At 35.8% G+C, this 24,367-nt stretch overlaps 1 protein-coding gene across 16 annotated transcripts in view; it reads right to left on the bottom strand.

Annotated features, from left to right (window-relative positions):
• Nucleotides 1-381: 381 nt before the first annotated feature.
• MLIP (muscular LMNA interacting protein) overlaps nucleotides 382-24,367 on the bottom strand; it is a 271,628-nt gene continuing 247,642 nt past the window's right edge. For 14 of the 16 annotated variants that reach the window (XM_032299726.1, XM_032299718.1, XM_032299721.1 and 11 more), the window contains 2 exons: nucleotides 10,780-10,833; nucleotides 382-2,215 (listed from right to left, as the gene is read on the bottom strand). In XM_032299726.1, the coding sequence (XP_032155617.1) occupies nucleotides 2,210-2,215; nucleotides 10,780-10,833 (60 nt within the window). In that variant the 3' untranslated portion in view covers nucleotides 382-2,209. Of the gene's footprint in view, nucleotides 2,216-2,851; nucleotides 10,049-10,779; nucleotides 10,834-24,367 lie in introns of those variants that run through there. The other 2 variants (XM_032299733.1, XM_032299717.1) reach the window with 2 other exon arrangements.

The following is a 24,367-nucleotide window of genomic DNA, read 5'->3' as shown; positions in this document are numbered from 1 at the left end:
AGATGAAAAGGAACTTGGGGTTAGAAGAGACCTAATGCATTGCTGATAGGAATAAAAATTGGTGCACTCATTCTAGTAAGCAATCCGGGAGGATTTCATCAATTAAGCATACCGCGAACTTTAGGATTAAACAATTCTATTCCTGTGTATATATTCCAGAGAAATTCTCACAAAGGTCCACAAGGGGGCACATGCAAGAATGTGCATCACAACAGATGGTACAAAAAAGCAACCTGAGAGACCAAAGCTGGGCAGGTAGATAAGTAAAATGTGATGAGACTCCACCAGGCAGCTGTGAGACCACAATACACTAGATTTCTGTAGAGCAATGTGTATAAAGCTTTAAAAACGGAGCTGAGTAGAGAAAAAATATAACAAATGTAAGCAATACTATTTACATTTATTAAATATATATGCAGACAAAACAGTGTACATCTTCAAAACATATGAGCAAAAGATATACGTTAAATAAATATGAATGTGTGCCTACAGCAAAGAAGGGAAGGTAGAAATTATTATAAATGATGGTCACTAATCAACAGGTATACATGAGGGGGGCTTGCCCAAACTTACGATGGAAATCTGCCATGAACTGAGAAGTGTAATCGAGTCACCCTTTTACGCTGGAGATTCAAAAATGACTGCATAAATGACTACACAAATGATTGAGTAAATCATTATCATCTAGTCTTAGAATCAGATTACCTGGGCTTGAATTCTGCCACTGCCACTTGCTAGCTTAATTTAACCATTTGGAGGAGTCTGTTTTCACAAAAATAAAACATGAATAATAATATTACCAACATCACAGGCTCATTGTGGAGGCTAAATTAAATTCATGTAAAGCACTTGGTGTGGCGCATTGATCATAATAAGACCACAGTGAATGCTAGAGATCATTACTAATAATCTAAAGTGATGCGTCACACAATTTAGCAGGTTGATAAATAAGTGGTTTTAGTTGGAGGAAGGAGAGATGAGCAGAGAGCTTCACTGTGGCTCCTTTGCTTCTCTAACACCAACAAAGGAGACGTCGGTAAGTTTCTATTTCCAGTTGTCAAATAATAGCTGAAAACGGAACATTCTAAAATGGCTATTAGAGAATGAAGGAGCCTCACTGCTCTTCTATAAGCCACTCTCCCTGCTTGGGTTTGGGGTATGGGATTGGGCAAAGAAGCATGGTTTAGGATCACTGTGGCTCAGAGCTGGCTCCAAGGGGAACATGGACAATGTGCAAAGAATGAATCAAGCAGGTTTTCCCAAGGCTCCTTTACCATCAGGGGTTCACTGTCCAGACTGCTTTTCTTTGTTAATGTGTGTTATCCTCAGCTTCTCAGATGAACAGAAAAAGGAAATCACTTACAGGACGCTAGGATAGGCTGCCGGGGATGACAACTGGGAAACAAATTTAAGACGGTCAAGGTGGGCACATAGTGTGCCTCTAGGGGACTCTCAGGATTATCATCAAGTATGCTCTGTGGTCTCTACAGCTCTCAGGATTTGGGGTACAAACTGACTCAAAAGTAGCCTTCACAAGAACCATGTGGTGACAGGCAGAGAGACAATGACATCCCAGACACTCCAGTAACACAACGTTCATCAGCATTGGGTTGCTCCTGGCACATGGTCTGTCCCAGCAGCACAGAATTCCAACAGAACAGGAAAGCAGTGTTTGTTAAACAAAATACCAACTTTCTGGTGTTCAAGATCTTACCAGTGAACATCTGAATATTAGCATCTTCTGAAAGCGAATGATTTACTTTGGTAGAAGAGTGTTTTTTTATGTAAAAAATAAAAAGTGAAGCAAAGGGGAAGTAGAAACCTGACTCAATTGGTAATGTATGCATTAAATAAAATTTGTATTGAAAAACAGTCACAGCCATTCTTCTATTTACCCATGATTCTTCTTTATTTGGCTGCTAAATATAGGGGAATGTTAGTATTGCTGTCAGCTTAATATTAGATAGAAGGCATTAAAGGCTTAAACAGTGGTGCAAGAAGCTGTAGGTAAATCTCTCCTATGCTGGCTGTTAGCAGAGCACTGAGATGCTATGTAACTGCAGCAAACTTTTTTTTAGTTCTGCTGCACTGCAGCTCATAAAGGGAGCACACATTCTGGAAAAAAAAAAAAAAGTTAAATCTAGCAAGTGGTTAGCACCAGCACTCCAAAAAACTTCAGCAGCCTGTGTTTTCAGCCTCTGCTCCAACTTCATTGCTGCAAAATAAGAGAATATACTAGTCAGGTTAAGACGAATAAATTTAAAAATATACACCTGAAAATTATACATTAATATTTGGGCATAGCATCTCCTATAAAAAAGTGGTTTATACTATGATAAGAAAAGTTTATTTTTATTCCCTAAGTAGATCCTTCTTTGTTTCACTATTATTGGCATAATAAAGACACACAGCTGTACCTTTGCATCAGACTCCAATCTCTTGGAGCAGACCAGTTCTACCCTCTTACGAAGCATCATGACGGTTTTGACGGGCTGGGGGTACCTTAAGGAACAGCACTGCTATATCCCACCCACACCTTTGCCCTTCCACTATTTGGCTGATGACTTCACTTTTGCATTGACTGCACCATTCCCCAAAATGCATCACCTAACAAGGAGGTAAAGTGAATAGGGACTGAATTAAATCCCAGCTTTTGCAAAAGGGAACATTACAAAAGACCAAGACCAAATAATCTCTTGCTTTTCCTTCATATATTGATTTGCTTGGCCTTACAATTTTGCTGTGTGGTAGAGGAGTGATTCCAATAATTTCTTTACCCATTCAATCTCTGTTCCTATGTGATAAGGTTGGACTGTCTGGAACAGATAAGATAAACTTAACGGAGTGGAAGATGGGTATTTCGTACTGTGAAGGCAGACTGCACAAAAGAGAATATAAAAGAAAGCATCAGAGATGAAGCAAGAAGAAAATTTAGTTCTGAGAAATTTAGTTCTAAGACATGACTCTGATAGAACAATGTGATGGAATAACACCAATGGAGGAAATGACCAGAGCTTTCTATTTCCAGGTTCTAACTTATGACTAACAAGGGAGCCCTCCGAAATTCCCAGTAGAAAATAAAGGTGGTCAGTTGCCTTTCTGTAGGCAACTTTCTGTGCTATGTCTTCAGCCAGATCATGAGGTGAAGAAGTCGTGGTGGTGACTTGGAGCTGGCCCCTATGTGCAAGGTGTATGTCATAGCCAAGCAGCCACACAGGATTGTAAAATGTGGTTACATTCTGCATTATTAGAAGAAAGTACATTTTAGACTAAAAGAAGGAGACAGAGAACAAGCACTAACACAGGGGGTGGCTCCATGACTGCTCTGGTTTATTCTGGCCATAGAAAATCAATAGGCAAAAAGTAAGAAGAAAGCCGTAGCTTTCACCATCTGGAATTCTCTGAAGCCCTGGAACAAAGCGAGGAAGTGACTCAAGCACATCTCCTCATTAATTATTCTAATAAATAAAAATTATCATTATTTTGCTTTTTTTGAAAGCACCAACATGATTTTTCTGAAAGTACCAGCATTTAGTAGTTAATATTACAAGAGATTTAAGGAGATGATCATCATTTGGCCAATACTTTTTAAGTACCATGTATTTTATACACTAAGCACTTTACATACATTAAGGCAGATCTTCACAATCATTTGATTCCATTTTACAAAGAATAAAACTGAAGTTCAGAAAGATTCAATATCACACCCAAGGTCATAGTGCTCCAAATTAAACCCCAGCGTATTCTGTGTTTTCTATTTGCTTTCGTTGTTCACATAGCCGTTACTTAGTTTGTCTTAGTCAAACTAAAACATATATTGAATGTGGCTTGTGAAAATGGTGAACTCTGTCACCGGACAGTTTCAACAGAAGATATATAAGCATATATGTTGTAGATGGGATTATAACATTAAATAAAATACTGGAACAAATACCTTCTAAGTTCTTTCTCAAATATAAAATTTTATTATAATGGGAATCATTAACTCAGATTGAAGGGCAATAGGCAGATCATCCTCTGACACCATGCCAGCAAGCTCAGCACTATTGCTCAGCTCTTCCCAAACCCACCAGCAGATCAAAGAAATGTTTGGCCCCACAATTTAGCGGCTAGTTGGAAATGATGTACTATGCTATGACAGCTAGAGCCATCATTTTATAGACACTGTGTGAAGTTTTTACTTTTCTTTGCCAATCTCAGTATAGGTAAAGAGCTAAATAACTTGAAAATAACAAAGGTGGACATATAAGGAAAGTAAGAATCATTAACAAATAAATCAATCCTATTTTCAAACTAGCTTCCTGGCAGTTAAGGCTTAGTATTTTATCATATTGCCAGCGAAACAACACACTTATTTTGGATATAAGAAAATATAATTAAGAAAGAACTTAAGATGTTTTGAAAGTCATAATTCTGGAACACAGTCAAGCTCAACATCTTGTTTTTTTTTTTTTTTTTTTTTTAATTTAGAGTTAACTTCAGGTAATGGGTAATATATTCTTGTGAAACGTTAAGCCAATGTTACAGAAAGCATTTTTTAAAAGAATGTGCTGTGTGAGTTGGCTTTTCATTCCCTTGAAATGCAAAACCAAATATGCATACTCTTTCCCGCAAAATGAAAGCAAAATAATCTACATATATGTTCTTGTGAATATGAAATCAGGCTGCATGTATTGAGAACAAAAAGCCATTTCCAAGTAATGTATATAATATGATTAATACTGCATGTCCATTCTTTTTTCTGAAAGATTTTAACTATTTTGTATATTTATGTAACTATTGACTTTGGTGTAAAAAGACAAGATCTGGTAGCAGAGTTTATTATCCATAAGCCAGAAGCCATAAAACGTTCAGTAATTAAGGTCCTATAAAGACAGCCTCATAGACAAAGAATGCAGGTAGAATGGACTCTAGAGAGTACAGTGTTGAATCTGGAGCCAAAACCATGTGACATCTGGATGATGTGAGTTCCAGATAATTACTAACCCTGATCTTATTGTTTTGTTTGTTTCTCTTGGAAAACCAGAAATAGTCTTCCGAAGCCACCACACAGAGGACTCATAGGTCTTTTAGTTCCTGACTTCTGCTCAACTTTGCAATGACTCACTACAATATCAAACCCAATTTTCATCTACTGAGATGACTTTGAGGAGAAACCCCAAAATTGTCAAACACCCACTTCTATAGATTTAACTGAGTTTCTAGAAAAGAAAAATACATGAGACCTGTTTCTTTTGATTGGGTACTTCAGAGTCAGACTCCCTCTGATTTTAATTCTGGTTCTTGCCAACCAAGTGCAAGGACAATTGGAAATTCAAAATGAAAAGCTTAATTCTTTCCGCTGAACAGAAGGGGACAGATTTCCCTCCCACTTCTTTTTCTTACAGCATTTACTTTAGAAAACTCATTGTAAGTACTTTCTCCTGTCTTTGAAATGTATATAAAGTCTTTTGAAAACTAGGTAGGCCTTTTGTCAGGCCTAGAAAAGTCTCTTTCAAGAACTTGCAAACTATCTCTTTTAAATGTAAACAATCAAGGAAGACAGCATCCCTTTCTGAAAGTTTCCAAGGAGGGTAAGACTCTAAGTTTAGCTCAAGTCTGGCTCAAAGTTATAAAATGACCCCATGTTCTAAAGATGAGAAGTTTACTTTGCCTTGTGTAAAGACAGGCATAGATTGTCACCCCAAATTCCAGGTGAATTTAATGATGCTCTCATTTTTTCTTGACGGCCAATTTAATTATTGTTGATCTTGAGAATATGTATATAATGGAGTCTATCTACTTGGCTATATGAAGGGTGAGATTTTTTCTTCTCTGCAATCTCTTAGCAGATTGCCTAAGATGCACATCACATTCTGGTTCAATGTTTATTCACTAACAAAAAGGGTTTTCTTTCTCTACTACCCTTGCAAAGGGAACTTCAGGGTTAGCAGAAAGGTTTTGTTTTGTTTTGTTTTTAAATTACATTTCCCCAACGTAGGCTGCGGGCTTGTAACACAAGAAAGTCATTTTGATGGGTCTATTGCTACCAAATCTGAATATAGGAATATTCTTTCCTTTATTATTTCCCTGCCCACCTGATGCCTGGGAAAGGTGGCTATCTACCCAGGTACTATATCAAGTATCTTTATTTTTATAAGACAGATTTACCCTGGTCCTGTAGTCATTTGTCTATCAAAGCATAGAAATCTTCTTTTAAACAACAGGTAATAATATCAAGAGTCCCAATTCTCCCCTGGGATTACAGCCTTTAACTCTCAGCAATCCAAGACGTATCAAAACTTCATTTTGAGAAATAATGTTTTTGGAAAATTGCCTGAAAAGATAGAGTGGGCCTTTTTCTCTTGATAATTTTATTTTGACCCTTGAATCAAACCAGAATATGAGAGTGGCTTCCACGGGCAAGTGACTTATTTTCCCTTTTCTATGTTCTCATCCGAAGAATAGTCAGAGGAATGGGATGCCTGCTTTATAAGATTGGAATCTTAGACATCAATGGAGGTTCTGAAATTCAAAATAAAATAAACTCAGAAAGCTTATATACCACCAAAGTGGCAAATAAGTCATAGTCACCTTGCTAACAGAATTGTTATCTTGTTAAAAGTTTATAAAATATCTGCAAAGAGAAGGAATAAGGAAAGAGAAGAATTTGCCTAGTATGTGTTTTATGAGCAGCTAGTGAATGATTAGCTCTCAAGTTGTGTTAATAACAAATGAACCTGAAAGGTCAGAACCAAATGCATCTAATCACATTTTTGGTAATCAATTGACCTTCAATTTGAAAATAAAATACAGTAGTCATAGGGATGCACGTAGCAGGTAATATAAAAAGGGACAGTCTGTTTATATCTCACTCTGCAGTATGACTTTCACAATTAAGCCTTTAGAAGAAGAAGTAGGTTATGGAGTGCTTGTGGATAAAAGAGTTGCTGAACTCACAAGACAAGAAATACAATAAAACATAATTGTCACTACTAGAAATTAATTTTCTCCTAAGTAACTCAGAAATCATTCATATCAGTCAGGGAGTATGCTCTGCCTATATGATGTTAAATACTCACCTACTCAGAGATTACTGCTTTGGTGTGAACAGTAAAAATCTATGAAAGTATTCTTCTTTGAAAATCAGTCAGCTGACACAATGGTCAAATCAATTATTTAGGGATTTCATCTGCTTGCATGAAGGTGGATAGTGATCATGTATTTCAAGTGTTATATAAAGTACAAATAAAACATTGTTTGGAATGCACTAAGCCTCCAGACTCAGCTTGCACCAAATCCTATGCCAGCCTCATCCAAAGCAATTTCCAAACCTTGTATGGAATGTCAAGGAAAATAAAAATAAAGAATTAGACGTTACTAATGAAATTATAGTGAATCTCAACATAGAACAGATCTCTCAAAATTAATCTACCACAAATTAAAGCATATGTTATTCCTTCATGCCACTGGACAGGAATTTGTCACCCAAGTTTTTAGTAATTGAAATCATTTATTGGAACAAAATCTTTTATGATCCTCCTACTTTTACTTTCTATTTTGTGTTTTCAGAGTTGAATGACCGATTTATTTGATTGGCCTGCCTAGGCTGCCAATGAAGGAGCAAAAATTTGAACATTGCTACCCTTGGTACATATTTGAATAACCTGAAGAGATTTTAAAACATACCAATACCTTTGTCACCTGCAAAGTTTCTTGATTTATTAATTTGTCTGCAGTGGATCCCTGTCATTGGTGTGTTTCAATAGTCAATTACAGGTGATTCTCACGTTCAGCCAGAGTTGAGAACCACTGAGCTAGATGATAAGTGAAACTGTTTTTTTTTTTTTTTTTTTTTTTTTGAGTTAGTTCCTTTTAAATGAACTTTAGGAAGGATGTGAGTTATAAAAATGATGGGTAAGTCAAATCAGATATATCTGACACATGTTTGTATTTAAATGAATTACTGAGTTAATTTTTAAAAAATAGTATCTATAAATTTTCTGATTTGATTCAAGAGATGACAGTCTGGTGGTAAGTAAGACAAACTAATGTCTTTAGGATATGAAAGAAAGACCAAGGGGAAAATTGTGAGATACCATCAAGGGCTCTTCCATAATTCTTTATTTGCACTGAGTTTGTAACTGAAATGGTTTATTCCTTTAGGCCATAGAATCTTAAGAACAGAATTGCTTTATAAAATTGATGTTTCTTGGTTGACTTTGAAAGTAAATAAATAACAGGGAAAAGGATTGGGGGAAATATATGGGTCAATATTAGTCTGACCACATATTATAAGAAGCTGTAAAAGTTGTTAAATTGCTCCAAAATGTGCCAATATTACTGAGAAGTAATATACAGCACACTGGAAGCACAAAAAGGCCTTTTGCTTAATTATTTACATTTCTTTTACTTCTAACAGTTACTGTGTCTCACAAATGTTAAACTTCAAACTCTAAATGACATTTTTCAGATATTCCAAACCTGAATCAAAATCATTTTATGGCAATCTTATTCACTATCTTAAGTTTTCTCTTAGGGTTGTGATAATTGGTGTAAAAAATGCAAATACTACATCTATAATGTTCTCTTTAGTTCACAAAGTCTTTTGCATTGCCTAACATTCAGTAGTTCTCAATTTGTTAACTGAACTGGCTGTCTTTGTAATTTAAACAACCATTGATTTTCTCTTTTTTGTGTAGAAACACTCTTGTTGTGTAGTTATAGCCTATGTGAACTTGAACCAAAATTATTGTATTTGAAAGAAATACAAAGCTTCCTATTTTTTATATTCATCTCAATGTGCAAAATTTACATAATAATTCTTCTATTTTTGGACATATATGTTTGTCTAATTTTTCACTATTATACAATTTGCCACCATTATACTGAAAGAGCTAACATATTTGACAAAAAGTTATTAACCTTAATATATAAAAAGGGAGTTTACTACTCAATAAAAATATATTACCAAACCAATAAATTTTGTTTTTGCACTATCTTTTTGCCTAAGATAGTGAAAAACAAAATACATAAACAATAAAGACAAAAATAACAGAAGAAATACAGAATTTTAACATGAAAGTTAATATTGAAACATAACTTGCCCTTTTAATTTGGCAAGTATTTTAAAAGGTGATTTTCAAAGGAAAAGAATTAGATCACATAGGTAGAAATATAAATTAAAAAGAGAAATTTGGATAAATATATTTATCTAAATTAAACATCCTAATTTAGATGAATATAGACACTAGACAGAGAATAGTAGAGCACCCAAGAGGCATGGACTGCAGGCTTTCAGATTTGGATTCAATTTCTGATTGTGGACACCCTTCCTATCTATTTGACATCAGGCAATAGACTGAGCTCCTGCAGCCTTAGTTTCCTCATCTCTAAAAGGAATTATAATAGTACTTGAGAATATTTTATGAAGATTCAGTAAAACAAAGTGTATCACACTGTTTTTAATGTATAGTACCTCTCAATACATTGGCAATTATAACAATTCTCAATGCTGGCAAGACTGCATAGAGACGGATATTGCTAAACACATTCCTCAAAGGGTAAATTACTACAATTTTCCAGGACAGAAATTGGGCTACATATGTTGAGAGTCTTTCATATATTCATACTCATAAAACCTATAATCCTATTTTTAGAATCTTATCTTAAAAAGTAACCAGAGATGTGGTCAAGGATATAAATGCATACCTATTCATAACACAACTTTATATTTTAATAACTAATGTTACAGCAGAAAGCCACATCAGTCTTCTATGACAGAGCTTTTTAAATTTGCAGAAATCAGGATGCCAATTTAGGAAAAGTAGATAATATGCCCTAACTTGTGGAAAACATGATTCAGAAAAGAAAATTCAAATGATATGTGGAATTGTATCATTCTTACTTCTCTTTCATATTATGCTTGTTTCTTCCTAAACTTGGAGGCTGCAAAATTAAGCATACTTCTTTTGTGAGGGTATTTTAAATGAATGTGTGAGCTCACTCAGTCCCTTCTCAGAGATAAATTTTTCAAAAATCACTTTTTTTCTCCCATTTTCCACTATATCTGAGGGGATGTATAAGAAGAAAATATTGTTCAGTTATTCTTGCTCTTGATGAATACAAAAGTAAACCATGAAGAGAATATTTCTTTACAGAAGTTTCATCTTTGTTTCTAGGATATAGCATTTTAAAAAATTTAAGAAAGTTGTTTGAATTTACTTGTTACTTATCAGCTCAAAACATTAAAATAGATAAACATTTACATGAAATGTAGAGGCTATCATTGAGCTAGTATGCCTTTGTCTATATACTGCATGGCATATATAAAATTCACTTGGGGAAGGTGGAGTTGTGGGTACTCAGTGAGCCTAGCAGTCACCTTCCTATGAACTGAAACTGAGGTACCATGAAATATCGTGTCTCTGACCCCAAAACACACCATATGGATTATGGGACATTCAATGATCCTCTAGAGAAAGAAGACAACAGTGATGTCACATATGAACCCAAAAAGGAAGTCACAAAGACAGGCACTCAGAGCAGGAGTTGATATGTGGTCCAGCTATCACACACAGGGAACTCTAGTGCTACGTTCTACATTGAGAGGCAGCATAAATTTGCTTATTTCACTGTCAAATCCTTCTGACCTACAGAGTGGAAGAGCTAGTAATAATTCTTTCTTTTTTTTAAAAAAAAAAAAGCACAATTTTGTTAACATTAAAAAAATAATATTGCTTTATTTCTACAATCACATGGGAATGGATAACTAGATGTCCAGTCCTATCTTACATTTACCTCTTTGGAATCAAGAGCTTCATGTTCAGGAATAACCACCATTGGATGACTCAGCTTCACAGAAAAGATGCCCAGGATATGATCAGAAGTAAAAGTGAGAAAAAATAAATGTTTAAATTTCATTTAAATAGACTGACAGTAACATAAATATTTCATTGCAGATAATAGTGGATTATACCAAGTATAAACATTAAGATTCAATCGTCACTAAAAGACAAAGGAAAATATTTTGGCAGAGGGTGAGTACTTTGAGTATAAGACCACATCTTATTTATTTTTGTGTCACACATCAACTCTAACAGTGCTTAGCATATAGCACAGACCCTCATTAATTATGTATTTAATGAAGGAATTGTCAAAATGCACTAACAGATTTCACAGAGAGGAAACAAAATTAAATTTATGTTTCACCCCTCACATATAGGCCTCTAATTGAAAAGCTCCAAAGCAACAGCAACAAATCAAGTCCAGACCCACAGTAAATGTAGATGCATCTATAGACAGTACTTACTGGAAATGTAAAATATTGTACTTTATTGTGACTATTAATAATCTCAATACACCGGGACTTCATAAACATTGCAATCTCACCAGGTGATGTTATTATAATGTAATTTATATCATAGTGACACTTTAACAGAAGAGAAGTTCTTTTAATGTGGGAATTCTAATGTGGGAATCTTTATTATTGCATGGGTCTTCTGAGAGCTACACATAAACTTTATAAGATAGAAGAAAGTCATCAATACGCAAGAAAGAGAGAGAGACAAACTAAGACACACAGAGAAGGGGAGAGCAAACATTTGTAATGAAATCTGTTTACCCTTTTATTTGGTATTAACCATTTATCCTAGCTCCAGCTTTAGAATAACCACAGATCCAGTTTGTCAGGGACATTTCTTATTTCGGCTATCGTCCTGGGCAAACCCTGGCTATTGAAATGATTGGACCCCTTTCACTTTCAACAGGGTCTTTCTTGGGCAAAAAAGTCTGTGGACAAAGACCAGCTCTTAATTCTCCAGAGCAATTTGGAGGAGGCCAGTAATTTAGCCTGCCTTAGGGAAGACTCTTACCTTGGCTGCTAGGGAGGCCAAGGAGGTCTCCACCTGACATTTCCTTAGGTTTCCCTTCACTCCCACAGATATTCAAGAATGGAGCTAGTTTTTGTTTAAAGTTATAGGTTCATCAAATCCAAGCCCTTACACTCTGTTCCCAACTATAAAATCCTTTGGGTATCATAGCAACAGGACTCCTTCTAGCTGAGACCCTTTAAATAGAAGTATGATCTGGCCCTAGAGCCAACTAGAAATCTAAATAGCATTCCAAAAAGCAGCTGGAAGCACCTCCTTTCACCTGTTCATCAGAGTCTCCTGAGATCCTAAGTATGACTTAGGGTCAGACTCTAGGTACTGCCTCAAACTTCAAATCCAAGTGATTGATCCTAGAAATAGCATAGTCATTAGTACACCTAAGTTAAGTAGTACAAAATTTATGTGAATCATCAGTTTGTACCATGTCAAATGTCCAACCTCCTAATCTCCTAAAACAGAAAAGAATCATCTTTGAAATTTTAAAATCTTGGTAATATCCCATTAAAGCACTCAACTGAGATTAGAAAAGCAATTGAGTCATTATGTGATGCCTATTGTTATATTCCATTCTTCCTTTCCAATACAGGTATATTCAGTAATTTTAATCCACTTTATTTTAATCTTGAATTTCAAAAACTATCTGTTGATTATCCCAATCAATGAAAGATAACCGAAAATGACTGATCCTAATTAATTGGTAATTCTCAAATCATTTATATATAGCTTTGGAATGCTTTCTTCTGCTTATGATTTTTTGTCACAGGTTGGCCTTTTTAATATTCCTAAGCTGACTAAAAATGTGATATTAATGTAATGTGAAAATTTATGGATTTAGTCATAATAATTTATTACATACTCACATAATAAATTCTTTATATGGGTTTGTTCATTTAGTTTTCACAATAACCTGGTAAAGTGAGTACTAGTAATACCCTGTTTCACAGATGAGGAAACTAAAGCACTGACAGGTAGAATAACTTGTTCAAGGCCCAAAAGTAGTAAGTGGAACGGCCATGCTTGAATCTAGCCTGAGAGTGTAAGAGACTGTGCTCTCAAAGCAAGTGTGATGTGGCAATACACCCGTGGGAAGATATGCAGTAAAAGGAAGTGGGGAAGATAGACAGAGAGACGGAAGGGAATGGAGTATGACTATGACATTTAGCAAAGGGAAAAGCCAGACACTGAAGTCAAGGATGTCCCATTCAGAGACCAGGAGATCTCAGTGATGGCTGGTGTCTCCATGAAAAGCCACAAGGAGACACAGTATAATGGAACTTATATATCAGATGAGGAGTTTGAGCTTAATCCTCTTAAGCAGTGAGAAGTCCTTCAAGTACTTTAAGTAGGGGACATGTGTGGTCATATTTTCATTTAAAAAAAAGTCATGTGGCTGATGTACAAAATATGGAAATATGTGGATTGGAAGATATTTAAATAATGCATGACAGAAGTGGTGGTAGGACAGGAAAGTAGGAGAGGAGAAGAGTGGAAGGGAGGGGAGGGGAGGGGAAAAAAGTGAGGAGAGGAGAGGAGAGGAGAGGAGGGACGGAAGATTTGAATAAAAATATAATCTCAGAGAATAGAAGACACTCAAGTTTTCTGGGTAACTCTAGGCTTCCTACTTTCTAAGATGAACAAAGAAGCAGAGAGTAGATATGTTGCAATTTTGTTGACTAAGGAAGAAAAACTGGGAACAGAAAGAAATAATGAATGCCAAAATCTCTGCTGAATACAGAGACTTTGGAATGCGCGAGGACTAGAGATGTCAAATGGGGAGGACAATAACACATAGTATGAAAAATTTGCCAGTCAGAATGGAAACATTGAAACTAAGCATTAAAACAAGTTCTACGTAGGTGAATGGCTTGCTATGCAGAGAGTAGATGAACATTACAGGGCAGAGACAGTCATCCAAGCTGGCATACCTGATGGTAAACACTGTGAAAAACTACTATGTTGCCTCAAAGAAAAAAATAACAAAAATGTTACTAATGTTAGCATCAGAGCATTATTCAACATGGAAAGATGAATGAAATAGAAAGTTCAAGTGAAACGGGACAAAACATACTTTTATCCTGGATAGAAAATCCAGTCCTAGGTGCTATGTAAGAGATTAACTTGACCTTTGTTCACTCATCACTGTTGGATAAACACATTTGAACAAAACATTCAGTTGATTTTCATTACACTGCTGGTCACAGCTGCCACTAAACTAACATAAAGCCTTGTGAAGTGTTTGTTACCACTGTGGGGCTTTCTCATATATATCACTGCCTCTTCTAAGGTAATATAAACAACTCCCACAAAGAGATAAAATCCCCTCACACCAACTGAAGAAATGAGAATGTAACAACTAGAAAAAAAAATGCAAAATGTCATTCAATCAGTTAATTAAGTCTTTAATGTACACAAGAAATGGAATTTAGAGCTTTAGCTTTTGTGAAACAGTTCCCTCTTGAGTGGAGATAAAATATGTTTTCTGGACTGCCAGAAATTGTGAAGCTGAGGGAGTGTTACAAGAAGTTTTAACATTTTAAAATCACCACCAGTGCCATACATTCCATCCAGAATTCACTTTTTTGGGATTGCTTTTATGTTCAACCACATCCTCTTGTAAACCTCCTTTACACCATTTGTCTGCAGTCATCTGTACTTTCTGCTTCTGTCTCTCCACTTAGATTTGTGAACTACAAAGATAGAGCATAACCTTCTTAAGACTCTCCTTCAAAAGTAGACATTACAAATTATTGTAGCAATACCCACTCAGAATACTGTCTGTTTCATAAGTATAATGTTGTCATTATGAGACTAGAAGCCATTGGAAGTCACAGATTACATGTAAAATGAACTCATGGTTAGTTGCTCTGTACTTGGCATAGGACCCAGCCAGCACAGAGACTGAATGATTGAATGAATAAATTAATAAAAGAAGGGAAGAATTAGATGACTTCAGAAAAGAGTTTTCTGACTTGTAAAATTAAAAAAATCTGAATTAGCAAAGCCTTAGGAAGTATTAACTGAATTCCTAAAAGGTATCCTCCTTTGCTTGAGATTCTGCAAACTGGAGACCCTTGGAGTAGAGCTATCACACAGGGAGTTCTATTTGATCCTCAGATTTCTTTTGCTTTAAAAAGAATTAACTTTAGTTGTCAGTGTTTAAGTCCACAGATTATATATGCAGTTGTGTATTTCTGGTTTCTCTTGAACTGTTCAAATCTTCCAGCACTAATCTTGCAATTATGTGACTCTGGACAGTAGCCTGTGCCTTTTACATGAAGCTAAAGATCTCCATATGAACATAGACCCCACCATTCCTACTATGAGGGACCAAAAGTCAGAGGTTACTGATTATCATGATTTACATAATCACGATAATAGGTAACCTCTGACCTTTGGCTAGATGTTAAAGATGTAACAATCAGTGAACAGACATTGTGACGCTGCCTTGAAGAGTACAGTCTAGCAGGAGAGACAGATAGTAATTCTATAATTAGGACTATATAGGTACAAACACAAATAATGTGTTAGGAAGTACAAGTAGTGAGTCCTATCATGGTTCAAAATAAATGAATCTAACCTGAACTAAAAGGATAAAGAAATATTTTTCCAAGAGGCTGAAATCCCAGGGATGCCACCTCATAGGAATAAGAGGCATTATGAGTGCATATGGAGCTAGATGCTGAGAAGAAATTACTCAAATTGGGCTGATTGAAAGAGAGGGAGTGGATATTCAGTGTGGATAGGTAAAATGAGTGAGAGAGAGATGTCAGGAACCAAGGACAGAGAATTACTGTGAGGAATCTGTGTGCATCAACTTCACTTCAGAGTCATCTGTAAGCCCTTGAAAATGTTTATTAAATGAATGAACACTGTTAAATATTAGTTGTCCTGCAAAGGACAGGATCTCATTCCTTCTTATGGCAACATAGTATTCCATGGTATATATGTACCAAACTTTCTTTATACAGTCTATCATTGATGGGCATCTGGGTTGATTCCATGTCTCTGAAATTGTGAATAGTGCTGCAATGAACATACTCATGCATGTGTCTTTATAACAGAATGATTTATATTCCTTTGGGCATATACCCAGTAATGGGGTTGCTGAGTCAAAAGGTATTTCTGCCCCTAGGTCTTTGAGGAATCTCCACACTGTCTTCCACATGGTTGAACTAATTTGCACTCCCACCAACAGTGTATAAGCGTTTCTTCTGCTCCACAACCTCACCAGAATCTATTATTTTTTTACTTTTTAATAATAGCCATTCTGACTGGTGTGAGATGGTATCTCATTGTGGTTTTGATTTGCATTTCTCTAACGATCAGTGATGCTGGACTTTTTAATCATATGATTGTTGGCTACATCATCCTTTGCAAACTATAACACAGGAACAGACAACAAAATGCCACATGTTCTCACTTGTAAGTGGGAGCTAAATGATGAGAGCACATGGACACATAGAGAAAAACAGACACTGGCGCCTATTAGAGGGTGGGAAGAGAGAAAGCTTCAGGAAAATCAACTAGTGAATACTAGGCTTAATACCTGGCTGATAATCTGTATGACAAATCCCCTTAACATACATTTACCTATATAACAAACCTGCACATGACCCCTGAATTTAAAATAAAAGTAAAAAGTATATATAAGTTTTTCTCATTTCCCCAAAAGGCTGCAAGCTGGTTGAGAATAGATTTCATCATATCCTAGCAGTTGTGCACCAAACACTAGTTGATTGATTTTACTACTCACAATTCTACACCCTGGAATAAAACATGGGCAATGCTCTGATTTTTTTCTTTAATAACGCCAGTTCATAATATTGCTATGTGAAAAAAGCTGCTCTCAATAATAGTTAGAAACATGCTTCTTGCATCAAAAAAAAGAATTGGTTATATGTCTTAAAGCTTTAATCTGTATTAGGCCAAACAGTTCAAAGAAATTGCAAAAATTTGGAAGTATAAATATTTATTTTTAGAATTTAAAAGTAGAGCATCTATTTGTGGTGATGCCCAAATGTTCACAAGTTTGTCTATCTCATTAATTTCCTGTGTGACCTGGGGAAAATCACTTTGTGTCTGGGCTTTTGTTTTTTCATCTTTAAAGTCTGGGCCCTAAATAGATGAGTTTCAGTTCCTCTTTTACTCGGATAATTCATTGGCTCTATGATGATTAAGCAAAAAATCTATTGATTGATAAACGATCCTGTCTCAGGAAAAAAAAAAAAAAAAAAAAAAAAAGGCCTTCCTTTATGGCATCTCCTGCACTGAGCCACACTGAGGTAGAAGTGATGTCAGTGGGGATGGTAAAATGAACTCCTCAATCTTAACTGGAATCCTTAATATCAGTTCTTAGCTCTGCTCATTTATTCCTTGTATGAACTGTTACAAACACTACTAAGCTTCACAACATTCTTTTGTGTATTTCCTGGGTTATTACATGTTCGCTTGATAATGCATGTTAATTGATATATTCTGTTGAAATGCATGTTAATTGTTTTATAAGCCCACCAAACACTCACTGCTGAATGCTGGTCATTAATATTGTTATATTAGAGTCTCAATTTTAAGAACACTAATAAGAAAACATAGGAATTTTCTGTTCTGATATTTGTAATAGATCTGAAATATTGCTGAAAACTCCCAAATTATACTATCTTTATTCTTGGCCTTTTCTGTTCCATCCCAAGAAAGACAGACTTAGGGCATGTTAGAATTTCTTCTTCCAAAGACCACTTTCTAGAGGACAGTGTAATAGAATTTTTTTTCTCTCCATTATTATATGTCCAGCCTGTTTAAAAATAAATACCACATCCTATTGCTGACTTACATTTTTCATCTAGAATTGTTCTTTCTCAACTAGAAAACCACTTCCCTAAGGGGATTAACTACACCATTCACTTTTTTTCAGTGCACAGCTCCCAGGTTATAATGAAAACAGAGCAAAAACATGTTTCCTAACACCATTTTAGGACTCAAAACAACTTCCTGAAACTGAAATTGGAATCGACAAGGAAGCATATTTATTGCTCTTTTTGTCTATCCTTTAAGAGAACAATTCATTGCTTAATACTACAGGCAAAACATCATTTTCAATTGTTTTCAATATCATACCAGTCTAGTACAATCATAAATCAAATGTCTGTTTCTTCACAGAAGAAAGTATTGGTGGAATATTTTTCTCCCTCTGTTCTTTATCTCCTATAGATTATGCATATTGTACCTTTTATTCCAGTGTGATATAGAATAGAATATAAACAGCTATATATTAATACTCCCAACTTCATAAATATTTTTGGATTCCTGCCCCTGCCTTATTCCCATCCAAGGTCTTCCTAATTTGCTACCAGTTACATCCAAGTTGCAGGAAATCTATCCCAGATCCCAGGTGTAATATCAATAGATGTTAATTGGTGTGTTGCAAGGATTTGGAAGTTTTAAGGAAAGAAATAGGTATAACTGTGATAGGGTCAAGCCATCCTCTCTCACCTTACACACCCTACCAGATCCCATTCCCTTTCCCCTAACAGTAAAGCCCCAAGAGCATCACTAAGGATATGGGGCCGAGAGTTAGTTGAGGAGGGAAAGGGTATGTGATTGGTTGGCAGGCATGTAAGCTAAGGACTGTAGGTCTATAGGTAACGCAAGGGCTTCTTTCTATATGGTGCCTGCCAGCCTCATCTTCCTGGCACTGGGCCACATTCCTCCATTCCCACACTTTCCTATGCATTGTTTCAAGTACACTTCAAAATTATGTAAGCTTTTCTCGACCCTTTAACATTTCCTTTATATATAATACTTTTCAACTCTCAACATTTCTTTCCATCTCCACTCCTTGCCCTACATGGTCTAACTATATGGTCCTGCTAGGCACTATAACTTGGTCTTAGATTGTGGCCATTTCTGAGCCACCTGATAAAGTCCAAAATCTTCCTTGTGGAAAATCTGTCTTGTTTTACTTCCAGCTATGTTCTTGCTAGAACCACAAACTACCAGCTATGGTGGTTCTTTATTCAAACTTCCAATGATAAAATAAGCGAGGTATTTACTGATTGCCAAGAAGCCCTCAGGAGAAAACTCTCTACTGTCAGTAGGTTTCAGTCATCCCAGAGTGAGATCTTTTGAGAATTAGAAGAAAAATAGTCATAATACTGCCAAATTTGCTCACAATATCACCTGGGATTTTATAAACGGTTAAAAGGTCATTCAAATATGGAATCATAAAATATATTCTCAGGCATTCAAGGCCTTAGAATATTTGCTAAATAGAAACCTGTCTTTAAAACTTCTTGGATAACACCAGGTGAAATGCCTGATGTAGGGGATGGCAGGGGGAAGGGGGTGGGGAATGCAGACAGCAAACCACCATGGCATGTATGTACCTGTGCAACAATCCTGCAGGATGCAGGATGTGCACAGGTACCCCAGAGCCCAAAGTACAATTAAAAACAATCTACCTTGGATCAAGGACTTAAATAAAAAGAGGAAGACATACAGGAAGATGCTACAGGAAATATGGAAAGGAAGGGTAATAAAACAATTTGATTAAGCATGTTGTTGCCATAAAAACAAACCATTCATTACTGTGAAAAGGAAGGAAAGAAACTATAACCATAATATGCCAGTAATAAACACCTAGAATTGAACAATATCCATATGATGGGAGGTAATGGGAGGGACCAAATGGACTTCTCTTACTAGAAGAAGATACAGATACTGATATAGGCATACAAATATGAATATGGACATTAAGTTAAGGACAACCCACAACAAAACAGGGTTGAATACATTTTAAACCAGTAAATTAAAACTACACCTTTCCAATAAAAAAATTGGAAAGCAGAGATAACAGATAAGTTATCAAAAAGGTAATAATGTGGCAGAATTGAGGTTATGTAATGAGATAATCTCAGGTATTAAGAGAAATCTCTCAAGATTAAAAAAAATCAAAATTAGAAACTATCTGGCCAACAAGAGACATACGTACAAGTAAAAGTCATACAAAGTTGAAAATCAAAATAGGAAAAAGATTTGTCTTTCCAATATGAACCAAACTAAAACTTGAATAGTAATTTTATTATCTTAAAAATGGGATTCAAGAAGAAATGCTATAAAGGACAGAAAAAAAGATATTATGTACTGGTAATAAAATCAACAAACCAGAAAATATGACTATCACAAATATAGATATCTAAAAACAGAGCCTCAAAGTATTAAGATTTTCCAGTGTTTGACTTCTAATGCTTTGAAAGCAAGTCGTGGCCACTTCATTTGAATGCCTTCATAAAGCTAAGAAAGTGTTTAATGTTCAATGGTGGCTAAATAAATATTTTTATAAAACCTGGGGAAGGACCCAACCTCACAGTCATATCCTTGTTCCCCAAAAGAGATTTCCATTTAATTCACAGAACTTATGGAACATATGGCTTATATGAAGGCAAATGGGTATCATTATTTAATAGCTGCAAGTTAAAAGTCTGAGTTGTGCTTTCATCAGTCACACGGGTAAACCTCAACAAATTCAGTAATCCGAAAGAATTTTATGTTCATATTTTAGTGAAAGAAGTAAAACCATGGTCACATCAGGCAAGATAAAGCAACATAGAAAAATTTACCCTGAAGTTTCAAAATAAGAGACTCCTCAACTGTGCAAATTCTACATGGTAAAAATTGACTTTGCTGCATGGGATAAGTTGAAGGATCACAAAATACATTAAAGCAATAAGAAAATTAGGTTGAACTGTATGAAATTGATAAATTTGATATTTGTATAGGTAAAGAACTAATGAATAATGACAATTTCATGTGGTTCAACCTAAAGAAACTTAAAAAAAAAAAAACAAGTAATAGCTTTTCAAGAAGGCCAGATAAGCAATTATGTTCAGAGGTAGACAAAATATATATTTTTAAAACTCAATTTGCAAATATAAAATACATCTATCCTGGTTTTCCTTTCAGGGTTAATAATGCATGGCTCACAGCTGCCTCCTCCTACAGAGCATTAGCTCAGCTGAGACTATTGTCCTAACCCTGTCCTACCTGACTCTCTGCCATCCTAATGCCCGCAGCCAATGGCTGACTGATAAAGGGCATAAATGGGTAGCTCCTTTGCATTAGGTGAGGATAACTTTGCAATTTATTCTCTAGAGCCTTCTCCCTGTGAATTAGGCCAAGGCTGGCCTTGACCTGAAGCCACATTTGCTCAGCTCTTTGCCCTTCTCAATTTGAATTCACTTCCTTCCTTTCAGGATGCTTTTCTGAAAAACGCTCCCTCAATAAATCACGAATACCTGAACCCCCATCTCAGGCTCTGCTTTTAAGGAACTTGATCTAAAATAGCACATGAAGGAGAAGGAACAGGTGGCAGATGTGTGTGGTGAAATACAGAGAGCTTATTATCCCTTAGTGCATCCATGGGAACAAGGTGCAAAAGGATGGCAGTTTGTTTTCCCTATGCCCATAAAATACAAGCATAGCCAATAAATTCCAAGGGCTAGCATGTTATTTTACAAAAGCTTTAAAAATCATGTTTCTCAAAGTATACTTTTCCTCACTAAAAATGTCATCCTGTCTACCTACATCTCTTTCCTATTATCGAATTCCTAATTTTTAAAACGATTTTATTAAAAATGTTACAATGGAGAATCCCCAACAACGCATGAGCTCAGGGGCGGGTGTTCTTGCTACTAAGATTAAGCCAAAAAGAGAAATATAAATAAGAAATTGATTGTTCTCAGTTTCCTGGAAAAAATTTAAAAGTCAACTGTTTTATGATTAAGTTCATTACACTTTAAGAAAAATGACTGGCAATTAGATAACCAGAAATATGCCCAGTTTCAAATTCCGGCATGTCATTAAGACATGTATTGCGTTGAAATGCTTTTTGCCCTCTAGTGGAGAGCCTATCTGAAAATGATTGATACTTCATTTTGCAAAACCACTTCTCTTAAAATATCTGCTCATTGACATTCATTTTTTAATGTTAAAACTCTAATTAATTTGCATTTAGTCATTTTTGAGTAGAATGTTCTTTGTGGATGTATTAAACAAATTCATTCATTTTGAAAACAATTTGGCATCGTCAAATAGTGAACATGTTTTGGTTTCCTGAAAACTCTTAATTAAAACAGTTTTTAAAATTCATTTTAAGTTTGATAAAGTCTTTTTTCCAGTTCCAACTATCTCAAATATTTTATGTTTTAAATAATCTTAATAGCTATCTAATCTCCGTTATTTTTAAAACCTGTCAGAAACATTTTACAATTGAAAGCAAAGCTGTTGATTTCTTGTTTTTTTTTTTTTTTTTTTTTTTTTTGAGACGGAGTTTCACTCATGTTACCCAGGCTGGAGTGCAATGGCGCGATCTCGGCTCACCGCAACCTCCGCCTCCTGGGTTCAGGCAATTCTCCTGCCTCAGCCTCCTGAGTAGCTGGGATTACAGGCACGCGCCACCATGCCCAGCTAATTTTTTGTATTTTTAGTAGAGACGGGGTTTCACCATGTTGACCAGGATGGTCTCGATCTCTTGACCTCGTGATCCACCCGCCTCGGCCTCCCAAAGTGCTGGGATTACAGGCTTGAGCCACCGCGCCCGGCCCCAAAGCTGTTGATTTCTATGATGGATGGCAGTTTGTTTTCCCTATGCCCATAAAATACAAGCATAGTCAATAAATTCCAAGGGCTAGCATGTTATTTTACAAAAGCTTTAAAATGATGAATGAAAATAAATTACCTTGGTTTATTCACACAGGAAGATTTCTAATCATACATATGGTTAGAACATAAACAGACATTATTAATGAGAAGGTTTGAGGGATGTTTTTCCCTCCAAAATTCAAGTTGACCTTTTTTAATAAATGTGGCTTCCTCAGTACAATTTTGTCAGATTATTAGATGTTTAATGGTTCTCTCAGCCACTAACCTTTGGAAAGTGGAAAGTTCTGCCAAAAGAATGTTGGAGCCTGGAGATGAAATGTGAAACGCATTGTGAAATTCATAAACCCAGGCTCTGCCAGTAACTCATGCCGTGACCTTGGGTATGTCACTTTGCATCTCTGGGCTTCCGTTTTCTTATATGTAGACTGAAGGAAGTCAGATAGCCTCAGCAGTTAGTTCTAGATCTGACTTGCATATATGGTGCTGTGTTTGACGAAATGGAAGCCTCTGCATGATTCCTGAATGGTGATGGTGAAGGTGGTAATGCTGCTTTATTGATAGATTTTAGGGAGGTGTCTCAAAGAAAATCAATTAGGCATTAGCTTTGAAGCTAATCTACAAAATTTTTTACAAATTACTTATAGTTTCTGAGCCTCAGTTTCTTCATATGTAAAAGAAAGAATAAACCCTACTTTATGATTGTTTTAAAATCTAAATAAAATGCTGCATGTGAAGTAAGTGGCATGTTCTCCACCTTTTCTAAATACATTTATTATAAAATTTCAGCGGCTGCTTCATTCATTCCCTGCTTCCCCGCTCCCCCTCCTCCCCACCACCACCCCCAGTTCAGATAACTCATAATGCTCAGGAATGTGGAAGCCATCTAGTAATCTTAATTGTTGCTAACTTCACATTACAATTTCTGATGCCAGTAGCTTCTTCAATGCTGTGGCCTGCTTTCCTTTCCTCAAGTTTGCCCTGTTCTTTTTCTTTCTGTCTATGCTTGCTGCCCCCTCTAGCTGAAATGCCCAGCCCACCCCAAACTTTCACCTCTTTTCGGGTCTCAGATTCAACGCCATGTTCTCATTAGGTCTTTCCTGATTCATCAGACTGGATCAGGATCTCTGATACATACATACATCACTCATACCTGCCCAGATGTCTTTCGCATGGCAGTTCTAACGGTTATCACTAAGTATTGATTTTTTTTCTTAATTTCTGTTTTCCCCATGTAGAAAATAAGGACCTGGCAAAGGGCCCTCATGTCTCTGTCTGCTGACTTTCCAGCGTGACCAGCACAAACACAGTGCTTTGCACCTAACAGATACTCAGTACACCTTTATGAAATGAATAAATAACTGTGTTTTGCCAATTTCCAGACTCCTGAGTTCCCATACTTTATGTTGTAACAAAAATGTTGCAAAATCTATGATTTTTGTTTTTAGTAAGGAATTAGGCTATTAGTTAGTCAAGGTTTTGGTAACCTTGAACCAAATTACTTAATGTTCATTTTTCTAATTTTGAAGCTATGTACAATTGCAAACTGCTTATCTCAAAGACCTGTTTCTTTATTCTTAATGTGTACTCATAAAAGATTTTTCACATCTTTAGATTTAAATAGTTATAGCATATATTAGAAAAATAAATTGTTATTTCAAAGTCCTCTCAGCCTTTGAAGCAGTAGGGGAAGGTCAGAATTACTTCAGATTTTCCTTTCTCCAGATAAGTCATAATCTCTATTAACTGTTGTTGCTTGATCTTTGTTAAAATATCAGAAGAAACCTCAGGAAAAAAAAATCTTTCAAAGGAGCTACTAACAATCAACCCATGCTTAAAAATAC

The sequence above is a fragment of the Sapajus apella genome, unplaced genomic scaffold (assembly GCF_009761245.1).
Source record: "Sapajus apella isolate SASKATOON/1434 unplaced genomic scaffold, GSC_monkey_1.0 scaffold41, whole genome shotgun sequence".
In the NCBI taxonomy this organism is placed as follows: domain Eukaryota; kingdom Metazoa; phylum Chordata; class Mammalia; order Primates; family Cebidae; genus Sapajus; species Sapajus apella.
Note: the sequence above shows the minus strand (reverse complement) of the source record. Positions and strands in the feature narration are given on the sequence as shown.